The sequence below is a fragment of the Diuraphis noxia genome, unplaced genomic scaffold (assembly GCF_037042655.1).
Source record: "Diuraphis noxia isolate RWA-SAM2 unplaced genomic scaffold, SU_Dnox_SAM2 contig0002, whole genome shotgun sequence".
NCBI lineage: Eukaryota > Metazoa > Arthropoda > Insecta > Hemiptera > Aphididae > Diuraphis > Diuraphis noxia.
The window spans coordinates 3,983,083-4,009,588 of record NW_028301712.1 but is presented as its reverse complement, the minus strand read 5'-3'; the positions used below and the strand labels follow the sequence as shown (position 1 = coordinate 4,009,588).

The following is a 26,506-nucleotide window of genomic DNA, read 5'->3' as shown; positions in this document are numbered from 1 at the left end:
GGGAACTACGAAAATAGTTATATTTTATGCAATTAATCGGTTTTGATGTGAGTAAAAACGGGTTTTTGGGCAGCAGAATCGATTTGTGCGTTTTTCTCTTTTCCAAAAAAGACACATGCGCTCAAAACTGGTAATTTCTTCCCCTCATCTTAAACACACACTCACTAACTAACCATCTCTTGAGCAGTTTTCTATATATACACTGCACACGCAGACCATTAATCTTAACAGATGCTGCAGTAGAAGAGGGGACTAGTGCACTAGGCAGGTATATAGGCACACAACTCACACACGGAGCCCCGTTGATTGTAATCGAACACGCGAGAAACCGATACAAATCGAACACGGTGAACGACGATGACGACGACCACGGAGGAAGACCTCCTCGACAGCGTTGTCGTCGGTGTTAAATCATTGTTTTTACGATTATTCTCAGTGCGAGTCCCAATAATAATGACTGCACGGCGATATAATCGGCGTTTTTACGACATTGGGCGGCTTGTAAACATTTTGTGAAATATAATATAATATATATACATATATATGAAAAAAAAAACTAACGAGAAACGATGAAATTTATGCATCTTGATTAAAACACGGACAGGGAGTAGTCGTGCGATTAACGCGATTTACATAATGGCTGCATATATAGGTATATTATATTATTAAACGTGGCGCAGGAACCAACGACGACTACGACAAAGACGACAACGGCGATAATAATCGTGAGAATTAATTGTGTATAAATTGTAATTTCGATTTTAATAGCGTGTGGGGCCTTTTTAATTTTATTACATGTTGCAGCTGAACCTTATAACCTACGCTGCAGCGTATCTCGTGAAAGGTGGTGTTTTGATGAGCCCGGTAGGCGACTGCTCAATTTAAACCGATGGGGTTATAAAAAAATTATAAGTACCTATACCAGCACGTTGTACGCGTACATTTATGTATTATATTATAAGTGACAAACCCAGCAACGATGGGTACGGTAAACGTGCATTTTATGTATACGGACTCGTTTAGTCGCTAATGAAAGTCGTATAATATTCAAAAACAAAACAAAAATAGACTTTAATTGCTTATGACGCGTCGAGTATACAGTTCTATATCGTCCTATGGCAACAGTACTAGTTTAATACTGTAGTTAAACCACCACTTTTTTATTATTCTTCCATTTTAATTTTACTCGTGGCTCATGGATTTGTTTGTCATTGAGTCGTTAAAAGCTTCACTTCAATAAGATCCCTCCCAAACGTGTAATGTGCGTGAGATCGATTCGAGTTAATAACATTATTATTGTTTCGGAAACGTCTTCCATCTGCTGATATGCTGTATGGATACACACAATGATATGTACCTACATCATGCACGCGGTGGGAAAATTGAAATGTACCTATTGTATTATAGTCTGTTTGGCACGTCCGACGGAAATAGAGTTTTTCTCCTCATTGTCAATAGTTTAAATATTCAAATGATTTATTGATTTATGCGACTAAAGCAAATACGTTTTTTTTTTAAATTTTTTTTTTTGTCATATTGATGTTGTATACTACAAAATAACGACAGACGTGTTCTGAGTGAATATAATATGTGCGTTTTCATTATAATATATTTTAATGCTATACTGCAGTGTGTCTGTTTGGTAAAAAACCCGGCGCTAATGTTAGTATATTATGACACTGACATGTGACAAGTGACAACTGACAAATAATATCATAGTAATTAGATAGATTATTAGATTGCGCATATTATAACTTTAAATATAGGTAGATAAAGCTCTAATATTAAGGCCATCTTAAACAGTTAAACTTTATACATACAATGATGTGGAGTGGAAATAAAGTATTTCCCATGGATAGTTAAATTAAACTTATATGCAATTGGTAGGTTATAGTAGGTGAGTATACACAATATCATTATATATAATTATATAAATGTGACATTTTTGCGCATGTCGTGATACTATTATACTAATAGCAGTATAATAAAAATTCCTATTTTTGTATACGTTTAATTTAATTTAATTTATTTTATTTTATTTTATTTTTTTTTGTGTACGACAATGATTAATGACAATATTGAATATTATGAAGCCATAGTCATATATATTGTAATGTATACTGCAGTCTAAGCACGAATCGTACGTCATAAAAGCACGGTGATGTTTTTTTCCTATTTCCGAGTATAAAACTAAATGTATCCCACTTTTAAAAAACGTAAGTCAACTGCCAAGTAAAAATATAAGTACTATAATTTTCATGAAACATTGAGTTGACACACGTAGTTCCAGGTAAACACAATAATTATTATTAAACCATGTAACTATGTACAATATGATATACGTATATTATGCAAACATTTACGATTACGAACATTTACGGCACATGATTTACGATCACGTGCCTGGCGTGGATTTTGGAGTATTAAATCGAGTTCATAGCTATGTCATTTGGTGTCCAAAAGTTGAGCTATCTGGATATTTCCCAATAGATCATAGTTAATGAATTACATCAACGGCCAATCAGAATACGATAAAAGGCACATGATATGTCGTAACTGTGAATCACGATGTAGATAATATATTATTTGCACCGTGCTGTGAACCCAGGTTTAGGCGACTAATAGGTAGTATCATTGATTATAAATACTATAGATTGCTCACTGGCCGGTTTTTCGGTGGCGTGCTATTTGCACGGTATCGTTAGGCTGCGCTGCGGACGCGTGGTTAGTTGTGCACGGTAACGCTGCAATCGCTAGCGTCTAACTGAGTGCGAAATGATAAATATAATATTAAGTACCTAATAAGTAATAACACTAATAACTAATAAACGTTCAAAATCTATTTTGGTTTCGTGTATAATTTAGTCAATGGCTCGATGTCTCACACACACACACACGCGCACACACACATACACGCACGCACACACACACACACACACACACACACACACACACACACACACACACACACACACACACACACACACACACACACACACACACACACACACACACACACACACACACACACACACACACACACACACACACACACACACACACACACACACACACACACACACACACATAGTTTTTCATTTTCCAATTGACGCTTTGACAGTCGGTTCACGGTTGTATCGTGATTGTTAACACGTTCTGTAACGTTTCTTCTATTACGCCAAAATGTCGAGAAGAAAGTGTTCTTATTTTAATTGCAATAATAAGCAAAAAAATACCAAAACTCGATTTCCCACCTTTCCGTTGGATTCTAATTTATTAAATAAGTGGATAATCCATTCCGGCAAGTACCCAATGGGCTATTTTTTATTAAATAATGTTCCTATAATCCTATTTAATTCAAATTTAACCTAATCTAGTAACATACTTCAAACTTTAGGGAATGTCGAGTTGGATTCTATAAGCCCGAAAAAAATTAGAAATCGATTTTTATGCTCTGAACATTTTAATAGAGACCAGTATTCTAATCCAGTTGATCCTAAATCACGACTTAATTCCAACGCGGTTCCAAAAAATTATTCTGAAGGTAGGTAACATTTGACAGTTTAACAAAGTTTATGTGTATGCCTTTATAATTTATATAATTATATTTTATGATATAATATCTACTATACACAGCGCACGTGTTTCCTACATTAAATTAAATATATTATTGTTATAGTTGCACATGTAACTAGATCTACATCGTCGGTTAATATATTAAATTCACCCTAAACTTGGAACTGGAGTGTTTCCAGTACAGACTTCATTGAAGGTATATGAATTATAAATATTATAAATACAAAAATAAAAGTAGTTATCTGAAATATTAAATTAATTGTGTAATTAAAAAAGTGGGCAAGTGGGTATCGCTCTGCTGTATGAGTAGGTCACTTTAGTGGATGTGTTAAATTTTAATGCAATGACAGGTATCATTGTATACGAAAAACGATTCTGAACGGAGATGATTTGTTAGTCTATCCGTCTAGCGTCTAGGATATATTATACATGGTGTATAAGATAGAACTGACTAAAAAAAAAAAATTATGCTAATTTAACGTAAAACAAAAATTGTGAAAATTATATAATTAATAAATTTAAAAAATATACTCATTTCAGAAATTATATTGAAAATAATATTTGAAAGAAGTTATAACACTCCAAATTAATTTATGCAAAAAAATATTGATATTTTAAAAAATTAACAAGATTTAGATAAATATTTTTACCATCAAAATTTTTTTTAAATTAAATTTACAAATTGGCTATTTTGAATTTTTTCAATAAAAATTTAATCAAATTTAAATTCTTTTATTTTTACTATTAAAAAAATAAAATTTTTATTTTCATATTGTACGTGTAGCGCAAGGATCTCTTAATGATTAAATGATGAACAAAAAAAATAAAAAAATATTAATCAGAACAAAAGTTATTCTAAAAGTCAGTTCTATCTGTTACGGTGGAAGACATAAGCGCCAAAATTAGATAAGACAAAATAAAGTCTTATCGTACAAAAGCGCCAAAATCGTATCGTACGAAAGCGCCAAAATCCTAGGTACCTGTGTAAATTTGGGCTGAAATTCCGGATAATGAGGTTATACGAACTACAAATGCAGCTGAATCATATCATCGACATTTAAAAGATCAATTTTATTTTGCTCATTGTTCCGTACATAGTAATTGATGTTTTATTAAAATTATAAAGCGAAACATATTTATTTATATGAACTCTCCTCCTAACAATAAATTAAGGGTATCTCACGAAGAAATACCAGGATGGCGAAATAAATCGTTTAGAATATGTGAAAAAAATAGGATTAAAAAATCAACCAATTTATTAGATTTATATTTATTTGTATGTATATCATAATTTATTATTGATTTTAGATTCTGAACGAAGTGATGAATGTATTGATTTTACAATGATGTGTGTCTGTGTACAGCATAACTAGTCGAAAAAATGCTTCGATTTCAAACTTTGGGGGTGGTTTCTGATGTAAAAGTGAATATCCTTGGTGCATTATAGAGGTGGAAAGTAAACATTTTCCAACAGTTTTCAAAAAAATCGAGAAAAACAAAAAAAAAATGACGGAAAAACGGGAGTTTTTACGCAAAACCAGTTTTAGACCAAATCGATTTTTTTATATGGTTGTAATTCAAAAACTAATCTTTTTAAACGCTTGAAATTTTTACCAAATGTTTATGTTAGTGTTATCTATGTACAGTTTAATTTTCAAAAAATTTTGATTTTTATGAGCAATTTTTTTTGAAGTGTCGGTAAAAAATTTTTGGATGACCAAAAAAAACTTGAAAATTTAATACTAGGTTCCTTATGAGTTGTTCTTATTATAGCTAAAAAAAATTAAAAGTCGTTAGACACAATTTTTTTTTTTAAGCATTTATACTTTAAATTTTTACGAAATCTGTCGAAAACGCGAAAATTCGCAAGTAATTTTGAAGTTGAAAAATCATAAAAATTTTTGTGTTTATAACTAAGGATTGAAAATACAACACTAAGTCTTCCATAATTTTTCCTTCAAGTAGCTATAGAGAAAACTCGAAGCGTCATTATAGGAAAATTTTAAGTGCATTTGAATTTTAAATTTTTACGAAATAGCGTAACGATAACGATTTATCCTGAAACGATTTTAAATATTTGTTATTATTCAAAAAGTATAAGTCATAGATACTTGAAAATTTTACCAGTTATTAAGATTGGCATTTTCTTTACATGATTTAATTTTCAAAATATTTTGACTTTTTTTGAGATATTTATAGACCACAGAAATTTTCAATTTTTCTTAAAAAAATTTTTTGAATTGTCGATAAAATTATTTTGGCCCTACCAAAATACTTGAAAATTTAATACAAAGTTCCTCATAAGTTATTCTTATTGTGATTAAAAAATTATAAGAATACATACACACAATTTTTTTTGTTAGCATTTAATAATATTAACTTTAAATTGTATAGCTCAATTCACTCAAATTTTTTAATTAACGGAAATTAATGTGTTTTGCTAAGCGTAAAATTTGACATGTTTACTTTTGACCTCTATAATGCACCAAGGATATTCAATGTTACATAAGAAACCATCCCCAAAGTTTAAAATTGAAGCATTATTTCGACTAGTTATGCTGTACACAAACACAAAAAAAAAACACACATCATTGTAAAATCAATACATTCATCACTTCGTTCAGAATCTAAAAAATTTTACAGCAACTAAAATAAAAAGCATTGCTGCAAATTAATAAAAAATATACAAACTTTCAAAACTTAAAATGGTATTGTCATTACATGTATGTAATTGGATTGTTGTTTAGAACAAAAATATTTAAAGAATGCAAATTAGAAAATTCGAAGATTGGAAAAAGAAGAGTACAAAATGCAGATAAGTTACGTATTTTACAAAATAAATAATTTTAACTGTAATATAATATATACATTATATATTATATTACAATGTCATATAATAACCATATCTAAAAATTTAACATTTTAAATTTAAAACTTTAAAGATATCGTATGATTTCTATCCCTGTTATTAAAATATATTATAACATTTTTATTTATCTCCAAAATATATTTAATTTAATAATTAGAACGAAATATTTGTATTTATTTATAATGCTACGCCGCGCGTCAACATCCCGGCCGTCTCAGCGCTGAAACCTGTTTAACCCCGCACCGCACTCGGCCATTTAACAGAGGCTAAAAATGAAATACGAATTTATTAAATGTTTCTAGTTCTTATCGCCATCTACCGAGAGTTTTATTGTAGACCATCGAAAAACCGCCCAGTGAGCAATCTATAGTATTTATAATCAATGGTAGTATTTAGTAGGTATTACTAGAAACGTGGTTACCGTGAGAGATAAGCACTGCGCTGTGGGTCAGCCGATGTCATCTAGCCTGGAAATATTCTAAAGACTGAAATGATGATATCACGCATATAATATTGTAGGCTATTATATTTTTAGTGAAATGTATACGAATGATTTTTCAAAATTATTTTGTGCGATTTGCATCTACATTATACGCGCAGTATCTCGTAAATAATTCCCACCTATGCAATATCATCATTATCATCATCATCATTATTATTATTATATATCATATTATTATAATGGCGTATAATTGGATGTAATTGCATTGTACGCGTGCGTATCGTATGCATATTTCAACGACCCGACGGCCAACAACCGTATAATAATATAAGACACATAAAATATGAATTATTGGTACGTATAATATATCAAGAGGGATACCACCCGAACGACTGAGCAGAGCGCGTTCAATAATGGTTGAGATGCCCCCCTCCCTAAATACAACATAAACCGCGCGATTATCCTTTCGCGGAATTAACATAATAATATGCGTTTATACATCCTCTGCTCTTATATAGTAACAATAATATTTTGTTCACCACAAAACCAACAAGGAGATAAATTATGAAAACGACTGACAAAATAAGTCGGAATTGCATACTGCAGCTGTCTGTTTGATTTGGTATACAAACGAATGTAAAACCTTTAAAACAATAATTAACATTGTAACCAAAAATACTTACGAATATATAGAATATCACTTAATATATCAGTAAGCTTAACATTCAATATTTTTGTCTTAAAAAAAACTATATTTTTTCTAATTACTATCCATGCCTATTATAAAATATGATATACCTATAGAATACAAATCGCACATAAAAAATATTAATTTAACGAAAATGCATTGTAGTACATAAATAAAAATCCAAATTTAAAGTGTTTTCAGTAGAAAACAAACTTTTTATTCTTAGAAAATTAAAATTTTGACTATATAATATAGTCATGACCATGATATCGCTCAAGATGATCATACTATAATATAATATAAACAATACTATTTAAAATTATTAACTATTAAGTAGTAACTATATGATCAAGAAATTATAACATGTTATGAAAACATAAAATAAATATGTTATGTTTAATGACTTAATATTTTTTTTTAATCTAACTTGTGTTTCAAACAGACTAAACTTCTACTTTTTTCCTATTATATATCCTAGGGTATTTTAATTTATGTATTATAACATTGATTATAATATGCATTTAATTGACTAATGAATTTATTTTATAAAAATGTGTTTTGACACTTTAATTATAAGTCAACTTATTGGTAGGCGTGTTGACGAAACTATTTTTTTTAGTTTTATTATAATTTCTTAACATAATTTTTTATTTTCAATTTTATAATTAAGTGCATAAAATTGTTTTTGTGCAATTGTTATATCGAACACGTATTCAAGTATAAATTTCGAACATCACCACAACAAACGCTCATATATCCGCCGACCGGTCAGGATAAAACATTGGTTGTCCGAGGGTTGGGTATAATAATTTAATAATCTCAGTTTCGATTATTATAAGAAACGCCGCGCGAGATGGTTGTACTTATACAACTACAGTTAAGACCGAACCCGTTTTAGACGATTTCTAACTGCATTATCGACGTACGTGCATTATCGCCACTGTGTAAACATTCGTACATTAAGTTGCTGACTGCCTAGACGTGCATACACGCACGCATAATGTAGCATATTATGCCATTCAGCCATTGTGTTGTCATACATAGTAGTACATTTTAGTGTATGTGTGTATGTATAAGTACTGCAGATGTAAATCGCCTTGTGCCAAAAACAACATATTTTTAAAACGCGATGCTATTATTAATATTAAATTAAAATATTGTCATTACAACAGTTTTCCTTCCGTTCCAATGAAATTAAACCATCACTATACTCTATTTAGATTGAAGACCCTTCTATTATATTATTAGGCATATTATAATAATTTATAAAGTATAATATTATAATAGATACCAAATATCTAATTGAATTGGCGGAAAACGATTCGACGGTATCGGTTCACAGGCCAAGAAATGCTATATTCGTCCAAGTCTCAGGTTTTTTCAATATTTTTAAATTACCATGTAGCGATTTATACCAATCAGTTAATTTTTTTTTTGTAAATAGCAATTACACGATATATAGATCCTTCAAAACTCTTAACATTTGACACTAGTATAGAATGGATCAAAATACTTAATTTAATAATGTTTTGACTAGTTTGTACAATGCTAAGTTAAAATTTCTAAAATTAATACTGAATAGTGAATACCTATTTTATACAAATAAATATTTTATAGCCGGTAATTGTTCAGTCATTCGAGTTAATAATAAGCCAATAACTAGGCCACACCATCATTCTAAGTATAAGCTTCAATAAGTTTTCAAATTTATATAATAAAATTATACGTTTTTCAAAATAACACGCGATCAAATTAAAATGTTTTTTGTTAAATAATGTTTTAAGGATAGGTCAACAATCAATTAATTTTACACTATAATTAATTTTATTATACGATAATCAAACATCATCATTAAAATAATTTAGAAAACAACTTTTAAAACGTCTATATTGTATATATTTTAATTGAAGTTAGAATATGTTTTATATCGGATGGAATTTTTTTTTATGGATATCTCTTGAAATTGAATAATTTAATGTTACAATAATTATTATAATAGGTCCCAATGAATATTGATATGGCTAGATGAGTCGGTAGGTGAGCACTAAATTGTCTATTGTACATTTTATAGAATCTATCTCTAGACCATTTTTAAGTTATCCACAGATTTTTGGTTTTATTTCTATACTTATTTCTATACAATTATTATAAAACCAATATAGATACGTACAATTTGTCTTTTTTACACAAAAATAAAATACATTTGACATACAAAATCATGTACCTATCTATTATTCTCAGTACCATTATGTAATCGGGTATTCTATTCACACTTGTTATAGTTAAAAAAACCGTACGTGTTCATAACGACTGTCGACTGCTGACTGTGAAAATGTCTACAACGTTATGTTAGCAGAATGTGGATATATTTTAATATTATAAATTGATGTCAAAGTCTATAATTCTATATATTGTGTAGTGTAATAATAACCAAATAAAGACACTTTTTTCATTTAAATAAATATAATTTAATTTATTTTTTTAAAACCAAATTTAAAATTATTTTCCATTAGTTACCAACGTTTTAAAATACAAAGTATATTAGAATGAAATATAGAAATAAAATAATATTAGAAGAACACAATAATATAATAATACCATCTGTCCATCTACCATTGATTTTAAAATTATTAGCGCGCAACAATAATATAACGATGTAGAAAATAGAAGCGACTATAGTTGTTCAATTACGCTACCGTCGAGTCGCCTTATAAAGAAACACGTCAGGTTAACCCTACATAAGTTATAAGTTCTTCAAATATCACTATAATATGTTAAAATATTGTTAAGCTCAGATAGATGTACTTGTGCTGTACTGCCAAACCGACACCCACCACACCATTTATTTCGCTTGTCGCTATAATATAATTTATTAATTATTGTTACTCTATAAGACCTTGCATGTTTTATTTTAGTCGTGTAATATACAGATATTCTGCACAAAATAATTTAATTGCAAGATATCATCGTAAAATTTTCAAACGTTATTTATTCAATGAAAGAAAGTAAAATCAGGGCAATAAATTCTTTAAGTAACTGTATAGTTAATTATATGCACCAGAAATTTAATTTTAATGTCAGATAAAAATGTATTATAGACTTTTATTTCCATCAGGACATTTGGGTGTTACATCGAATACAGGTTTTTAAGAATAATGAATATTTATTTTAGCACCTATTTTTAAGATTACATGGGGAAATGTTTTACATGTTAAACAGTTTGAGAGACAGTGACGCGTGGCTTGCAAGTCATGGGTTCCAAATTTCCACTACGTATGATGCAATTTGTTATAAAACCAATAATACCTAAGTATTAATTACAATGAATTAAGGGCTGCTATTTACACTTCTAAATGCTTGAATTGGAAAACAATTAGAAGGTTGATTCAAAACTGTAAGAAAAGTTGTACTTTTACTTGAAGAGATATAATAATATACAGATGACATATTAGTTATAGATTTTAATAAGTATAAGGGACAAGATAAAATGTTTTTTTTTTAATAGGGACTCTGTATCACCGTTATCCACCCCTCCCCTCCGTTCCAATACTACTCGTTTCAGAAATCATTTTAATATGGTTAGGTTTTAAGTATTCTATTATAGCACTGTACCTTTTAAATTACATTTTAATTATGTAGATAACCGCAATTATATTTTTTCTCTGTACCTATATATAAATGTGTTATACTCACATTCCTCATTTAAACTTTCCACTCTCAGTGTTGTAAGTGTACACATACCTAGTAAATGTGTTATAAAATCGACGCAGGCGTTCTCTGTTTAAAATTTTTAAATACCTAAGCTATAACCATATTAATTACTGTCTTACTGGTATGATAAAAGTTAGACTCGTGTTACTATATTATTTCTACATTAAATCATAATCTAATTGCGATTAAACTATAATACATTTTGACGTCTTACCATAGTACCCATTTATGTTATTTTTTTTTTATCTTGATGTATTCACCAAAACCTTAAGGTTGTATAATCCCTCAAATCGGGATGAATTAGAATACATATATTAACCATATCATGGTATTTCAACGAACCAGCAAAACGCTTGTATTTATAGTGTTACGGACTTAGGGTATATGAGTAATAGATTATATGAATGCGTGGCTTAAGTATTACGTCAATTTCGCGATTTTCTCGACTTTCACTCGCACGCCCATCATAATATAGTTTACCTATACACGAGTACACAACCCACCCTCATCATAGGCGAATCTAGGAATTCATAGCAGAGTGTGCCTTCACCTCAAAAAGACCCTCTGAAGTTCAAAATACCTCTCAGTTATCACACGTTTAGAATATGTTTCCCATTTGAAATAACATTAGGTATCTAATAATATTAAATAATATTATTAAGATTAATTTTTATTACCTAGTTTATATGCTATTTTTCATGTTGTAAAATACACATGTAATGTTTCAATTTAATAAACCATCACTATTGCAAAGTTCAATATATGTTACTCAATTATTATTTTTGGACATACAACTAACAATCAAATTGTTAATCAATTATGTTTAAAATTCTTGGAAGTTTAATATAACATCTTATTTTTATTATTATTAATAACAAAGAATTGTATGAAATATATAATATAACTGGTATCTAGTAATAGGTGACATGATATTATACTTAATACTTCTATGTTAAATGTTAATACGAAATACGAAATAAAGTATTTTTCATTTTGTCAATAACTATAAAAATGATAATTACTGGTAAAATTAAATTACATAAAACAACTATGATTATGGCTATAAATTACGACTATAGCCGTGCTATAAATAAACAGGCATGTTTTTTTCTTTTCTTGAAAATATTGCTGATCATTTATCAACTATTTTTATCACTATAATATTTATTGGCAATATTTGTACCCATAAGAATGTATTAAAATTAAAAACAAATTGTTTAATGTTTAGACTCATTACTCAATACCATTGTAACTGAAATGAGTATAATGGGCTCTTCACAGGTTTTTAAGAGTCGCAGGGTGTGCACTGGCACACCAGGCACACCCTGTAGATTCGCCTATGACCCTCATATAAACGCCATAAGATTTTGACACAACCGCGTTTTATGCGCTTAGCGGTAGTGTTGAAATCGCGCTCGACCGTTCTGCAAAATGATTTGTTGTGCGCGCGCCCTTGCCGCCGGTAGACGGAGCCACCGTCCGGCGATCGCTTTGAGAAGTGAGAACAACGTTGGCGCATCGTTAGCTCGCCTCCGCACTCAAGCTACACCGGCCTAACCAGTAGTGCTACACCGAAGACCGTTACCGTTTGACGTCCGTCCGTGCAACTGTTTGCATACGTCTCCGTCGTCTTGCCTCGACCGTCTTATTTATTATTATTATTATTATTATTATTGTACGCTCTATAGTGTGTCTGTGCGCCCGTCATTAATAAATTCGTTTTGGATTTTGTATTGATCATTATTTTTACAAAAATTGTTAAAAGAAAATTTTTTTTTATAAATATTATTAATTCGTCCGGTGTTTCATACACTCGAGTGTGCATGTGCAGTGTGAACCATGATCATGAGTAACGAAAACCAATATTTGAGACCGGATTATTTAACTCCTTTACCGTCGGTAAGTGTAACATTAAAACCTCGTTCTACCTATTATTTTTGTTGTTATTATCCACTTATGCTCTTCAAAATCTAAGTATTAAATTTTTTTTTTTTTTAATAATGATTTTCAATTAATTTTAATTTTAATAAAATTAAAATAATCTCGGTCCGGACCTATAAGTATAACACTTAATTATAATCCACAGAGTGGAATATGATGTAGGTATAAATCGGTTTAACTACCAATTTTGATTTTTAAAAAAATCATTAAGTACCTAAAAGTATATTTTGATTAAAATCGAATTTAAATATGTTGAACAATGCATTTGTTAATAATAATTCAGCTACGAAAATTTGTCGTACGCACGTACTGTTTAAATTATAAAAATTATTAACTTGAAATGTTGTCAAACTTCAATGTACCTACCTATATTTACTCAGCAGTATTTAATTAGTTTAAAATTTTAAGACTTATTAACTTCAGAAATATATAAAATAAACACGATTAAATCATGCATGACGTACCTAGTTAAAAAATTAAATACCTATACTCGTCTCTAAAATAATACTTCGAGACTCTAAGTTATTTTTATTGATTTTAGGGCTAAACTTAACGATTTATTTAATTTGTATAGTGGCTACAGACGGGTACTGATCTGTTGTGTAATGAACAAAAAAAATATAAATATAAAATTAAAGTAAACTTTGCAAATATGTATAATGATAAATAAAATAGTTTTATAGTAAATAAATATTTTTATCCTGTCTAACTCCAATCGCAAGAATCCACGTAGGTACATGACTGAATTAATCTAAAACGAAATTTTGTGTCAGAATTCGCGTTGGTGGTAATAGCATTGACACGGGTATTTTTAATCAATGACAATAGGTGCTAATATTATAGTCTGCGCTATAGTATGTTCGACAAGTCATCAAAACCTTCGAAATTGTGATCAACGAGGACACGAGGTTAAGTTAGGATCTCGTTTCGATAGAAACTGACAACTTTCTTTATTTTTCGACAATATTACAAATGCGAATTATACAACGCCAAGATAATGTTTTTATTTAAAGCGACGAATCTCTAAGCATAACTCTACTTTATACAATATGTAAAGCGATCGACTATCCAAATAGCTTTATCGGAAAGTCATAAAAAGAAAAGGAAGAGGACGTTAACCCCCTTCGGACACGGCGACGATAATAATAACAATACGCGTTGAGTTTTCGTGCAAGGATGGGCGGGGGAGAATACCGCGGTGAAGCTATCTATATTTACTCGACACTTGATTTATTTCTAAAGCCTCGCGTGCAGTATTGATTTGACTTGTAACATAAAAATCACAATATTATAATAATATGACTAACATGGCGCGTACACCAGTAGCGTGAAATAAAATAAAATATAATTTAAAATCTAACTCGCGATTTTGACTTTATATTACTATAAACATTTATATAATATATTTTAACATACTACATTAAATCGTATACGTCCTGATAATGATATTTTATACATCTACATCGTCAAACGACACACGACTTCTCCTGATATAATATTATATCACCGATGCGAGAAATGGTATATTTGAGCGCCTGCGGCAAATCGATTACAGCACGGCCCGGGAGCGCGTATGTATGTTCGATAATGACACACGGAGGGGAGTGCATTTTTTTTCACCACCCCTGTCGTCGGTTGTTAATGGTTTTCCACCCACCCGTCACTAAAGTGCTTGTCGTCGTCGTTTTTGATGTCTACACATGCGCCTGCGTGCACTATAGGCTTGTTATAGGATTTTGACGTGTCGACGGGTGGCGGAAAAGTCTGACGATCGACGGAAAAATGGTCGAGAGGAAATTTGAGGAGAAAACGATCAGGAATAAGAAGTTTGTACTCCTCCCACCCTATATTATAATTTATTACTATAGCTGCCAAACCAAAAAATTGTGTTGAATATTACACGATAATAGTACCTATGTATAATAATAATTCTGACGGCCTGCAATTTATGTAGCTTGTAATGACAAGTTTCCCGTGACTGGATCGTGGATAAAATTGCTTCAATGGCATCGAATATAATATGTATTGGTAGATATTGTATACTTGTAGGTAAAATATTTAAAATATTTTGATCAGTGGTGATTGTAATACTATGTGTGTAGATACTCTTCTTTCCGTTAAGAAGGACGTGCGTGGTGGTAGAAAACGAGAACTGATGATACTACATTATCATGTACTAGTTATAGAGACCGAGATTAAAATGAAACTAGTGAATACTTAATCTTATTATCTCATCGATCTTGTTTTTACTGGAACAATCGTTTTCAGCTTGTAAATTAAAAACATAGATAGAGTCACGCGTGTTTGGTTTGTTTCCTTTTGGTTTAAAGTATTATAGATTCGAGTACCTATATTTGTCATCATTTAATTTTTACGGATAGTATATGGTTCGAAAAAAAATATGTAAACTAGGTAAGAATATAATATTAACGATTTGTGTGGCTAAAAGGTGAGAACTGACGTTGTCCTGAGGCAGTATATATACCTCACCAGTGGCGTGGTGAACTAAAAATATTCCAGAGGCAACCCCCCTTATAGAAGACCCACCCCACATGTATTTGCATGTAAATAAGTACAATCCTTGATACCCACCACCCAATATTTGAAAAATCCCAGAGGCAGTTGCCTCTGAGATTACTCTTTGCCACGCCACTGTACCTCACCAAGTGATAATTATAACAAAATATTATGTACATCACATACATCCAAACGTTTACGGTTTTTAATTTTTTTTTAAACCACTGTAGACTTATAACCAACTGCATTTTATTATTATAAGTTATTACTATAGACCCGTGATGTTTATGGACGATGATGCATGTCTAATGTCTGTACAATGATTTCACCATGTTATGCTCCGCGATTGAAGAAGTCGCTCGCTCAGTAATGTCAATTGGGAGTGGGTCTTTAAAATATCTATTCCGACACGTCTGCACGGGATTTATAACCGCAAAATCTACGATATTACTTATATTGCGCAGACCAGATAACTAGTTTTCGGTGCGTTATTATTTTATGTTTTACACATTTAATTATAATATACAAAATATATTAGCCCGACTTTTATTCGTTAATATCCCGTGCCAGGAGTGCAGAGGTACACATTTTTATAATAATGTATTTATACGATGGCGAGTAAAACGTTCACCCGAGTACATATAATATATTATAGTGCCGATAAAATATTATTTACGACGTGTATTTATTTGTTTCATCATTATAATATATAATATACCTACGACCCCACCGGAACCCCGCGATGACCGCTCGTTCGAGACGGACGAGATATACACTATACAGTAATCCTCGAAACGGGATGCATATAACGTTATAATTTGTCGATATCATAATATTATGTATTATATTAACCGGACGTGCGCTAATTTATTGCACATCACTCGACACGAGCATGTTTATTATGCACAACCGAGCATCGTAAGACATTGTCGGTCTGCATATTTATAACGTTAGGCGTACACACTCACATAAATATTGTATTATACACAAGCAAAAATAAACTAAATAAATGCCCGCGAGTTAAAACATTAAGCTGTTAACCTATACACAGAAAAATACCGAGTACATTGTGCATATAGAAAACCAATTACTTAACGTTCGATTACTATTGTAGATAGAAAGATTTATAATTTAAATATAATATGCATGATATACTTATTATAGGTTTTTTTCATAGTAATTGTATTAACTTGAAATGGGAATTCGCAAAAATAAAACCAAATCACAGATTGGATTTTAACTGTATAATCTAAAAAAAAAAAAAAATACAAGACTACTATACGATTACGTTTTTAATGTTTTGAATAAAATAAAATATAGTAAGTTGTAGATACTTATGGTGTATTATGTATTTTAAGAAGCATTTTTGACTTAATAGTGTTAATTCTATAAAAATAGCCTAATATACTAAATGAAATACATAATATTATTATAACATATTTTAGTAAATAACAATGACTAGGATAACTTATAATATGTTTATTATTTTGTCGAACACGATCATGATTTGTTTTTTTTGATATCAAAATTGAAGTTTTGCTTTATTCTTTAATTTAATATAATACTAGTGAAGTATAATGATTTAGTATACCTAATATTTAATATGATGTAGTATAATTTGGGGAAGTGACATTTATAGCGGTTCTCATCTGTATTGACTGTATGGTAGATCGGCTCAAGGAAAAAGGTCAAAAGTTAACCTAACCTCCTATATGGATCGACGATTTGGTCGACGTGCGTTTGATACTTTTATTACAACATAATAATTATGTGGTATACGACAGCAATAATACATAAACGCGCTGCCGCCAAAAAATTACTATACTTACAACTGAAATATTCGAGCAAAGACAGTCACTGATCGTTATCTTTTTTTAAAATATATTATTATATACGCGTGGTCGTTTCAATCTGAATTCCGATAATCGTTTTATCGTACGGCTATTTTCGTCTACTATTCCGAGCGAATATTTTCACAGAAACTATTTAACGCGCGTACACCAAAATTAATGGAAAAATCGCCAGCAACGGACTACAAATGCCCGTGTATATTCAACTCGTTCGTGACGCCGCCACCGGACAACATTGCGCAGATAAAGTATTCGAAGCATTTGCCGTCTAGTATGACGTTCCACGACGCAAATAAAGATCATTCACCGAAATACATCTGTCCTATAGAGTGACAACCGATCGACAGAATTCTCTACGTTCTCGCTGTCTGCGTTTGTTGGTTATAACGTCATGGTGAAGTCGTATGCACTAAGTATTAGTATCTCAAAGTAGAGAAAGGCTATATAAGAAGAGAGTGGACAACGATTTTTATCAGGATTCTATAGGGGTTGATCATTTACGGTACACATTGAGCTTATATCAAAATCAAATACATTTTTATCACATCGTATCATATTAAATCATACTAATTGATCATTACATAATTATTATCATAGAAAAATATTGTTTAATATTATTATTAATTAAATGTACAACGGCTATTGAAGCAATACAATGTATATGATGTACAATAATGATAGTATTATTGTTCTTATTGTTCAGTGACACTGATGGATTGCAAACAATCATTCACATCAAATGGCCAATCAGTCCACTTAAACTAGTTGGCCACTTTCTTCTTATATAGGCTCTTTATTTCAAAGTAATCGAGATAGTACAATATTATAATTTAAAGCATCTTAAGCATCCTATATACCCTCGATTTGAGTCTTCTACGATATCGATATATGTATATAAATTTTGAAATTTTTTCTTTACTAAATGATTTGTGATCCCCTTTTCTGTTAATCTCTGAATCGATTACAGGTTATGATATTATATTATGGCAACGATAAAATATATCGGAATGCATAATTCGTACCAAAAGACGTGGTGGTATTGGTGGTATAGGTACTAACTATGATAATATTGATATCACAATGTTTATCTTTTTACCTCCCCTCACTGGCGCTTTCTTCCACAGACCATATTTTCGTATAATATTATTGCTAGCCAGTTGCACACACAGAGGAGGAGGGTTAAGAAGGCGAAATTCCCACAGTCACTAGGAATGTTTTCTTTTGTGAAAAAGTAGTTTTACTAAACGCACTTTTTCCTACAGCAGCGTTTCCCAAACTATTCCTCCACTGAACCTCTTAGAATAAATTAAAAATTTTATATAATGAATTATTTGCACATTTCTATTAGTTCTCATGCAGTATCAATGTATCATTTAGTATAATACCTACCTATCCTACCTTCATAAATGGGTTTTTACGAGTATTATGCATACGGTACACAAACAAATGTAAATATTGTATGTGGTGGTACTCATAATACCGACATTAACATTAAATTAAAAAACGGACTCACATAATATGATCATGTGCCTATCTTGTCTAGTCAGATTTTAATTAAATAATCGGTTAATTATTATTTATAAGTATCATTCATTCGGTCTGATGAAAATCAATGATCTGACCTTTTTTTATTTAACATAAAAGACTCAGTTACTTCCCTATACGTACTGATCTTTAATAGTTTTTCAACTCGCAAAATTACAATCATGATGGTACAACTACGGGAGATTGTAAGCTCTTACTGAAATGAACAGATAAAAATAACTAATAAGGTCTTTGAAAATCCCGCTCGAAAAAATATACAAGTACAAAAATGGATTAGTTAATTCTGCCCGGTTAAATAAATATTTTTAATCTAAGCGTTCCGTGACTGTATGATGACTGACGAGACCGTTTAGACCGTAAGTACTGTTCGCGACGCGGCATGTTAGATATACAGGGTGATTTTTTAAGCATGCTCGCCCCATTTTGATGCTTAAATTATGCATATATTCAAATTTTGATTTTTGGAATATTTAAGTGTAGTTAAAGGTGATATTTTTGAGTACTTAGATTTTTCACAACTTTTAAGGAGTATCCTGTAGCGATACCAACTTTGGTTTTTCAAATGACAACCTATATGTTTTAAAGCAAAATGTGATTCAGATAATTTTTCTGAAAATTTTGACATATTGCAATCAAAATTCGAACGAAAACTTCCAGAGTTATTCTACTTGAAATACTAAGGAATAAGGATAAAAGTCTAATACTTAAATGCCTACGTTGTAAATGGATACGATAATTATAATTCGGTATACAATATAAAAATAAAATATTTGTTAATAATCACTACTTATTACTAAATGGCCAAATATTGCATCTGACAATTTTCAAAAGAAAAGAAAATATGAATAAAATAATATCCTTTTTATTTTATCCATGTTACCTATACCTTATAGGCAACGTTAATATTTGTATAGCATAGGTATACCTACTTATAATAAAATACCGAACAATAGTGTACAATAGCACAAATGCGAAATATGTACGTGTATCCATTTACAACGTAGGCATTTAAGTATTAGACTTTTATCCTTATTCCTTAGTATTTCAAGTAGAATAACTCTGGAAGTTTTCGTTCGAATTTTGATTGCAATATGTCAAAATTTTCAGAAAAATTATCTGAATCACATTTTGCTTTAAAATATATAGGTTGTCATTTGAAAAACCAAAGTTGGTATCGCTACAGGATACTCCTTAAAAGTTGTGAAAAATCTAAATACTCAAAAATATCGCCTTTAACTACACTTAAATATTCCAAAAATCAAAATTTGAATATATGCATAATTTAAGCATAAAAATGGGGCGAGCATGCTTAAAAAATCACCCTGTATAGTATTTGGAAGTTAGTATTTACATAAAAATAAATAGTATAAATGAACCACATAAATATATAGAAATTAAAAATTAAGAAAATATATATTTTACATGCAAAATATAATTATAAAATACAAAAATAAAGATATATCTATGAATGATTACCTATGTAGAAAACGTGGCTCATTATTTTGGGGATTTTGACAAAAAAATGTAATATATGGAAATAATTTGATTTGATTGATGACTATATTTTACTATTAGGTATACACTACATACCATAGTCCTGCTAATTCTTAATAATAACCAAAAGTTATATTAATTTATAGACACCTCTTCGAAATCTACACTTAGAATTTTCAAAAATAAATATGTTGGTATACTATAATAAGACATACCTACATACGCGTTCTACGTTTATGATGCATATTATATTATATAATGTGATATTCTATAGTAAATTGCGTTATATCTTATACCTATTATTAATTTATTATTTTCTATTTCTCGCGAACTATCTAAAAAATATATCTCACCTCATAGAAGCTGTGTAGGTAATTAATACGAGTATCATTATAATATATGCAGTTTTTTGCCACTGCGCAAGATTCACGGATTCCCGATTGCGCGTGTGAAAAAATCTATGGAAATTGATCAATTCACCGCAAGCGAACAAACACTTGATACGTTTATCCGGGTATCTTCGCAGAACCTTAATTTGTTTGAAATATGCGGTTGCGATGATATTCATATTAAATTCTACATAAAGTTCATTCCTTGCAATATTTGTGTACCTAGCTTATAATAACATTATGCAATCAATATTAAATATTGGTTTGATAAAAAATGTTAGGTATTAATAAATAATATATAAGTCTTATTATTAAGATATTTTTTAAAAGTAACTAATTTTAGTTAATATTTAGTTATAATTTTATACAATGTAATGAAAATTTTAAAATTTAAAATTTATAAATCATAATAATTATATAGGTTATGTCTGAGATTTATATACATATTTTCAAAATTCAAAAATTCAAAACCTGTTATTGAAATAACTTGGGGCTTCGGATTTTGAAATTCCTGTTTTTTAATCTTTCTTATATTTAAACATTTAATGTAGATCATATTATATACTTACTAATGATTACATAAATAAATGTGTTAATAAATGTTTATCTATCAGTAACTTATATATATATATATTTTATGTCAAGTATGTAAAATATGTGTAATTGTCAAACATATTTATAAAGACCTTTGGGTCGTTTAAATAATAAAGCCCCAGGGCATTAAAAAAAAAAAAATCTATCAGTAACGCAAATTATTACCATGTCACTGAATTGTAAACTAAAACTATGGTTTGGAAGAGAAGTGAATAACAAAAAAAAAATCGTTTTTCAATAATACGTGTGCAGTACACATACGATGATTATTGTCGCGCGTGAATTTGTATACGTATAAATACAAAACACAAAGTACAATCATTTGTATTACATAACATTGTTACACAGAACGCGTCACGGGTATGATAATATTATGAGATTTATTGTCAAATTTCCCAGCGATATTAGACCACAGGAATAACGATGTTATTGAAAACTAGGATACGTGAACAATATTTTGTACCTAACATTATATTTAGTAATCTATATTTATTGATTGTATATTTATTGGCAAAGGGAAGAGGATGAGGGTATCACTGGAGCAAATAATACGTACTGTAATATGATATTATTTAAACATTGAAAGGTACTAAATAATAATAAAAAAAAGCGTTAAAAAAGTTTAAAAGGAAATCCATTGAGAATATAATATAATATGAAATTACTTCTTGCAATAGAATAATAATGTTGTGTTAGGTACTGTGTTAGTTGAATGTAGAGCAAATAAATTTTATTGGTTTTACAACAACGCGTGCTTAAGAAACTAAAAAAATGACTAACTTTCTATGGATTTGAAAATTGAACATGAAACTTGCTTTTATAATATTTTTTCGACTACTAAAATATTATGATATGCTATAACAATATAAATCAGCAATTTTGCGTAAACATGCATTTAAAAATATTAAACTATAACTAGAGCTACATAAAGAATCATTTTCAAATATAGACATAAAATATATCCATATAAGTATAGTATATACCGTTTGGTAGGTATGCGTTTACATGTCAAGTACCAGCTAAATTCTCCATGATCTAGTTACATTCTAGTGTATCGTTTTTGGAAGGCGCCCAAATCTAAGTGGTCTTTTTGACGTGCAATAAGTAATTTTTACTGTACATTATATTATCAGAAAATGCGTAATTTAAGGAATTAGCATTAATGACATATAGTTATGACATATATTTTTGATAAAATTCGACAGTATTTTTTGACTAGGAAATAAAATGTTAATGTTCATTATTTTCAGGCAATAGTCAATTTAGAAATGGTAATGACAATAATTCCGTGCATTTTAGACAAAATTTATATAAAACTAGCTGAACCCGTACACTTCGTAGCTGGTTAAAAATCTTACCTCTTATATAGTTTAAACTGTATATTAAATTCGTTACTTATGATTATGCTTGCAGTATTTTTTTATACATATTATAGATATATAATAGTTAAAACATGCTAAGTAATAATCTTACACTGATAATAAATTTAGTTTATTATTATGTAATTTATTCGTTTTATTGAGAAATGTCTAATAATTCTAGCCGTTTAGGAAGAGTTCAGTGACATTCACACGTACAGTAGAATTATATATATAAAGCTAATGTTTAATCAACTATTTGTATGATGAATTAGAAGTGGCCTTTCGTTGTAAAATTGATTTCTTGATTGATCTATAAACTGTAAAAACAAAACGTACATTTTTCAACTCTATTAAGTCAATGGTTTTACATTAGTTACCTATTGTAAAAGATGTATATTGAATATATTTTCCATACATAATAGTAGATAAACAATATAAATTGCAATAGATTATTTATTATAATGATGAACTAAATAATTATCTTGTATTATTAAATTTTTTACCTGATTTAAATATGTTGCTATAAAAATTTATAATTACTCTCTATTGACATCAGACATTAAGGTAGTTTACTATTCATATAGTAGTAATAAAATGTGTTAAAAATTATTTAGTTTCTAAAACATCGCTAAGTTGTCAGCTAGTGCCTAGCCATTTACGTTATTACTTTATTTAAATTATTGGTGGTAACATAATATATAATAATACTATATAATAACACTCTTATCCCTATCGGTCCGAAATCTTGACCCGATCCCAAGTCAGAGATCATTCTATTATAATTTTCACTTACGTTATATTATTTTATGATTACAGTTGGACGCTAAAAACAGTCCACTGGCGCTGTTAGCACAAACATGCAGTCAGATCGGATCTGATGCACCGGCGCCTCAGAACGGCAAGACAACCTCAGACAAGAACGGCAAGCATCATAAGAAGACGTCGTCGTCACTTTCTTCGTCATCTTCGTCATCCTCCGATCATGGAGGCGGTGTCAATGGTGGTAGAGATAAGCGTTCGCCGTCGTTATCATCATCGTCGTCGTCGTCGTGTTCGAATAGTGGTTCACCGCCTGGCCGGACATCGGTTGTCCACCATCACCTGCAGCCAGCCCCAATTACCTCCGTCACCACCACGGCCCGGTCCAGTTTTAAACCGTACGAATCGTGCGTGTTGCGACCGGCCGCTGAAGTGGCTGCGGCTGCGGCCGCAACAGCTGCTGCCACTGCCAATTCCACGTCAATCAGCCTGGACGCGACCATAAGAAGAACGACACCCGTGGCCACAAATGGAGGCGGTGACCGGTGCAGCAGCAAAGAAAGTGCTTCGAGTCGCAAGTCGACAGCGGAAGATGCGGCGACCGCAAGCAGAAAACACAGCGAACAATCGCATAACAAACTCTCGTCGTCTTCGGCTACTTCGGTGGCCGCTCTAATGGCAGCCGCTGGTTATCCGTCACCGCATCACCACCCACAGTTGTCGGCGCATCCTCACCACCATCACCACATGGCAGCATTAGGGGGCTCGCCCCTGATGAGCTCCTACTTCAGGCCTGGTGCCGGGGCACCACCGCTACCGTGTCGTGACCCGTACTGCGCTGGATGTCAGCTGGCCGCTCACTTGGCCGCCGGCAAACAACAGCCGACGGCCACGTGCCCTTCCGGTTGCACGCAATGCGATGCTAGTCCGAAGACGGTGTCAGTAGCGGCCGCTGCCGCTGCCGCCGCTCACCACCAACACCAACAGCAGCAGCACCAACAGCAGCAGCAACACCACCATCACCACACGATGGCCGCGGCGTACGCGCACGCCCAACTAGCCGCACTAGCCGCGGCCGCCAGCCAATTGCCGTACGTGTGTTCGTGGATGGGCGCTGACCTGCCGTCGTATTGCGGCAAGCGGTTCGGCACGTCCGATGAGCTGCTCCAACATCTGCGCACGCACACCTCTGACCCGGCGGCTGCGCTGCCGCTGTTGCAACGCTCGTATCCAACGCCCCCGCTCAGTCCGTCTGCCACAGTCAGTCGGTATCACCCGTACGCGAACGGAAAACACCACTCGCCGTACGGTTTTCCATCCGGTTACCCGTCATCGCCACTGGCCATGCAGCCGCACCCAGGCCTGCTGCCGCCATACTTCCCCGCGGTCGCCTATTCGCCATATGCTGCGGCCGCGGCCGCTGCCGCAGCTCCGCGACTAGGCACGTCGCCGCACACATAACTCTGCTGCCGACAATTTTAAAGAATTGTTTATATTATTATTATTATTATCATCATGATCGCCGTACCGCCGTTATAGTCACGAATGTTGTTAGCCGATTAGCGAAATTTGTTTTTATTTTATTTACGTTTACTTAGCATCATAATACATAATATTATTATTGTTTCAACAACAAAAACTGAATATATACCTACACCAACTATTATTAAATCGCAGTCGCTGGTCCACGTTAATTTTTATTTAATTTGAATAACTAAACAATTTATTAAAATTTGATGATTGGCCCGCATTTTTTCTTAATTGGTAATAGTATTATATTAAGTTATTACGTATATATGTACCTATATATTTTTTATTTTGTTACTGACTACGTTACCTTGTTTTTTTTGTTATTCGGTTTTATTATTTCATATTATTATTATTAATGTCAGAATTAAAAATATATTTATATTCGAAACGTATGTAATATTATAATATAAAATATGTAGTAATGACATAAATTATATAATATTATGAATTTATTGTAAAATACTTAAATATATGTAAATGTGTATTATATATACATTCATATATATATATATATATATATATATATATATATATATATATATATATTTATATTATATAAATCACCCGATTTCATATTATATATTGTTGAATATAATAATATAATATATACCTAATATTTGTGTTATTGTTTTTCGTTTGGTCTTGACAGGCATTTAACAATAACCATATCGAAAATTAAAAATTTCAATGCTATAAGATATTTCGGTGATATTACTTATCCTAGATCTGTGTTCTATGTGTAAATATATTGACGTTAACCTGTTATAGCACCAAAATATATAGTGCTCATTAGTGCTACTTAATGGTATTGTTTTTAAAAGTAGCGATGTTAACGTCGGGAAAAGTAATTTCCTTTTGCAATATTGGTCTTATAGTCTATATTGTATTATATAAACTATAAATAGACTGTGGTCTATGACTATACTGATAGACTGATAGACTATACTAATAGACTGTGGGATGCTATAATGTAAATTTTTATTCTTCAGTGTACAACAGATACAATATAACGCAGACGGGACATTCGCAATCGAAATAAAAATATACGACCACTACGACGACCAGTACCTCTTACTGTCAACTTAAATTATAAGAACACGACTCCAGGTACCTATGGCGATTACGATAAAAAAAAAAAACCATACAAATCAACAACGATTATAACGTCGCACACGTACGTGTAAGTTGTACAGCTATAGTGTTGACTGCTGTTTTTAAGTGCGTAAAAATCAAAAATGTA

General features: G+C 31.2%; 1 protein-coding gene across 1 annotated transcript; it reads left to right on the top strand.

Moving 5' to 3' along the window:
- Positions 1 to 12,827: 12,827 nt before the first annotated feature.
- LOC107164056 (uncharacterized) lies at positions 12,828 to 25,882 on the top strand. The gene is made up of 2 exons (XM_015511739.2): positions 12,828 to 13,185; positions 23,794 to 25,882. Exons 1-2 carry the CDS (start codon positions 13,126 to 13,128, stop codon positions 25,195 to 25,197), a joined length of 1,464 nt encoding a protein of 487 aa, XP_015367225.2. The 5' UTR covers positions 12,828 to 13,125; the 3' UTR covers positions 25,198 to 25,882.
- Positions 25,883 to 26,506: the final 624 nt, after the last annotated feature.

Coding starts and splice junctions, on each gene's coding strand:
- LOC107164056 (XM_015511739.2), top strand. CDS start 13,126: ATGATCATGAGTAACGAAAACCAATATTTGAGACCGGATTATTTAACT. Junction 13,186..23,793: donor ATTTAACTCCTTTACCGTCG/GTAAGTGTAACA, acceptor TTATGATTACAG/TTGGACGCTAAAAACAGTCC.